Genomic DNA, 3443 nt, shown 5'->3' with positions numbered 1-3443 from the left:
CACAAACACAGACGTGAGCTCAGCAGGAGAGGACGCGAGGACGCAGAGACATCACAGACTCATCACAGACTCATCACAGACTCATCAGAGACTCCTCACAGACTCCTCACAGACTCATCACAGACTCATCACAGACTCATCACAGACTCCTCACAGACTCATCACAGACTCCTCACCTGTTTTTGTTGAGGCGTTTCTTTTTCCCTCCACTCCCGCCGCTGCCGCCGCTGCCGCCACCTCCACCGCTGCCGCTGCTGCCGATGCCGCCGCCGCCGTACGCCACCTCGTTGTAAACTTTGGTTCCCACTTTGCTCTGCAGCTTCATGATGTCCTCAAAGGACATGTTGGACAGCTCTGGGAGGGGGGGGTCAGGGGACAAACACGTTTCAGCTGCGCCGGCATTTCACAGGAGGCAGCGTTCACACACATTTACGGATACTTTTCCAGGACTTTTCCAGGACTTTTCCAGGACTTTTCCAGGACTTTTCTGGGACGCTGAGACCATAAATTCTCTGAAACAACCATCAATAATCTTCATCGGGTCTTTTCTATATAATAGCTGTTTAAAATATGTATTATTTTCGAAATAATGAGTCCAGAACAGGAGCTGAATATTAAAATATAACTAAGGAACTATTTTTGAGAAATCCTCCAGGCCCACTGACACAAAGTCACATTTCCTTTTAACTTTTTTGTCTTTAAAACGTTTCTTTTCTTTAAAGCTGTGAGGATTTTTCTTTTTTTTTTAGGGGCGATTTTTGAAGAAAATATTTTTGCAAGTTTTGTTGTTGTTCTTTTTTGTTTTTTTTTAAATGTGGCAAATGTTTTTGGTTTAATAGTTTGGGGAAACTTTTCTCATAAAAATTCGGGAGATTTTGAGATTTTTTTTAACTGCCAAAAATGATAAGTCACCTTTTTTAATGTCGTCTCTGGTCCGGATCTCACTGCTTCCGCCTGCATCCTCTGGACCTTCATCATCCTCATCCTCATCCTCATCATCCTCCTCATCCTCATCATCCTCATCCTCATCATCATCATCATCCTCCTCCTCAGAGGCTTCACTGTGTCCGTCCTCCTCTTCATCGTCCTCCTCACCATCATCATCATCATTGTCGTCAGTGAACTCTTCCTCCTCCTCTCCTCCATGGTCCCGCTCTTCCTCCTGGGCTCCTCCTCTTCCTCTCTCAGTGAGCAGAGCGTAGTTCCTCTCCACGTCAGAGTCTTCATCGTTACTGCTGCTCGCCGCCATCATTGTCTTCTTCTTCTTCTGAGAAACGGCGAGCGCTCGCTGCTGCGTCTCTTTCCTCTTCGTCTCCATCTCTGAAGACGAAACCAGAGAGTTTAAAAAAAACTCATGTATGACAGTGGACAAAAGTCCTAAAATCCTAAAAACATCCTCAAATCCAAGAAATGTCCTCAAATCCAAAAAATATCCTAAAATACTAAAATCGTCCTAAAATCTGAGAAACACCCTAAAATCCTGGCATTGTCCCAAAATTTGAGAAATCTTCCAAAATCCTTGAAACGTCCCAAAACCCTAGAAATATCCTAAAACCCTTGAAATGCCCTAAAACCCTAGAAATGTCCTAAAATCGTAGAAACGTCCTGAAATCCTAGAAATGTCCCAAAATCTTACAAGTGTCTGAAATTGTGTCTCATCTAGAATTGCGTCTGCTTCCGTTTCTGTTGCGCATATTTGAGTATTGTGAAAGGCGCGCTATAAATAATTGCGTTCAAATTTTAGAAACGTCCCCTGCAGGCTGCAATCTAGCTTCCCGCCACCGGCGGCAGCGCGGAGCTCAGAGACTGAAACAGGAAGAGCGCGCGCCATCTTGGATCGTTACCTTCCTTGAAATTCAAATGAATTCAGCTCACCTGCGCTGTCGGCGAAAGTCCAGGTTTAGCGGACTTACAAACACCTGACATCGACGTGGAGCCCCCCGAACTGTTGCAGAGACGCTCACCTGTCCTCTAATGGGTTCGTATTATCAGCTTTTGTCCGAAAAGCAACTTTAAAAGCGGAGAAAGTCTTAAAAGTACTACTTTACTCAGACAGCCGGCTAATCGATAACCTAAGTTACTAGTTGGTTAGTCGTTTAACTAGCAACTTGGTGTTATTATCTATAAACCCTAAATGACTGAAATATCATCTTTTTGCTGTATTTTCTGCTGCTGAGCTGGTTAATCCTCGCTGATATGAAACGTGTCACTATGATCACAAACTGCAGACAAGCGACTGTGAACCAAACTCCACACAGAAAACCGACACTTTGACATTTTTCAGTTTTTTTAGCATATGTAGAAACAGCTTTTCTTTGACTTCATATATGTTAGGGCATCGATGGCAGGTACACTTGAATTCGGGGTAACTTTAGTCCAGTGAAGACGCAGATTTATTTCGGAAAGGTTTTGTTGTGGCAGCTTGCTCTCGTGTCTTGCTAACGTTGTTTACCCGACATCAACTCGTGTAAAAATTACTTTCCTGAAAAATATCGTTTTTCTATGACAGTTATTTATATGCCGAAATGACAACTAGTTTGCAAGAAATGTGACGAACTTTAAATGTGAATTTCATTAACAACACGACTTAACTGCGAACGAAATCATTTAAAACGCGCAGATTTTTAAATTGAGTTTGGCGGATTCAGAAGTGAAGAGTCCAGAAATCAGAGCAAAGCGAAAATATTCTCCTCGTCAGCGGAGACACCGGGACACATCTGTCTCCGGGAGATCCGGGGAAGCAAAGGTGCATTTACCTGTGCATTAAGGTGTTTTTAAAGTCCTGTTTTGCTAAGCTTCATTATCCACGTGTGTTCATGTCGGCTGCACTCCGGTAACGATACTCAAACCGTTTCCGGCTTCAAAATAAATGTTTCACTTTTTTTTCTTTTATGGTTTTGGACCAGATTAAGGCACAGATATGCTGTTGTTTTAATCACTGCAGCTTGCTGTGGTTTATTTTAGTGCCATGTCCGGTTAGATAATATTTCTACCACAATGAATGTTTTTGTACACTTTTATTTTGTAGGCAGAGACATTAACAGCCGTGCAGTGTCGCCCTCTGCAGGTCAGACTCAGCGGCAACAGCTCCAACCAACAATCTGTTTAAAAAATTAACATTTTTCTACAATTATTTCCTCCAATTAACATATTTATATGCATTAACTTTGACGACAGTGACTGTGGTTTACTTGATTTTAGAAATCCTCTCTCACACATTGCGTGATTCTATGACAGAGCCCCGAAAGAGGCAATGGAGAAAAAAAATTGTGAAAATAATTAAAATAACACTTTAAAATAAAATAAAATAAAACTTTATTGATCACCGGGGGTACATTGTGTTTCCATACAGTCGCTCTGATGTCAGCATAGTTTATTTTTTTTAATGTATTTTTTTAATTATTTTCACAATTTTTTTTCTCCATTGCGTCTTTCGGGGCTCT

The 3443-nt window shown here is 41.9% G+C and overlaps 1 protein-coding gene across 1 annotated transcript; it reads right to left on the bottom strand.

The window, feature by feature from the left end:
• Nucleotides 1-176: 176 nt before the first annotated feature.
• LOC121966241 (glutamic acid-rich protein-like) lies at nt 177-2859 on the bottom strand (the record flags this gene model as incomplete). The annotated part of the gene is made up of 3 exons (XM_042516347.1): nt 2757-2859; nt 913-1320; nt 177-354 (listed from the first exon to the last, which is right to left on the bottom strand). Coding segments are annotated over exons 2-3 (584 nt in total), but the record flags the coding sequence as incomplete, so codon positions are not given.
• Nucleotides 2860-3443: the final 584 nt, after the last annotated feature.

Source organism: Plectropomus leopardus, unplaced genomic scaffold (genome assembly GCF_008729295.1).
Source record: "Plectropomus leopardus isolate mb unplaced genomic scaffold, YSFRI_Pleo_2.0 unplaced_scaffold23676, whole genome shotgun sequence".
Classification (NCBI taxonomy): Eukaryota; Metazoa; Chordata; class Actinopteri; order Perciformes; family Serranidae; genus Plectropomus; species Plectropomus leopardus.
The sequence above is the reverse complement of the archived record's forward strand: the minus strand, read 5'-3'. Positions and strand labels throughout refer to the sequence as shown.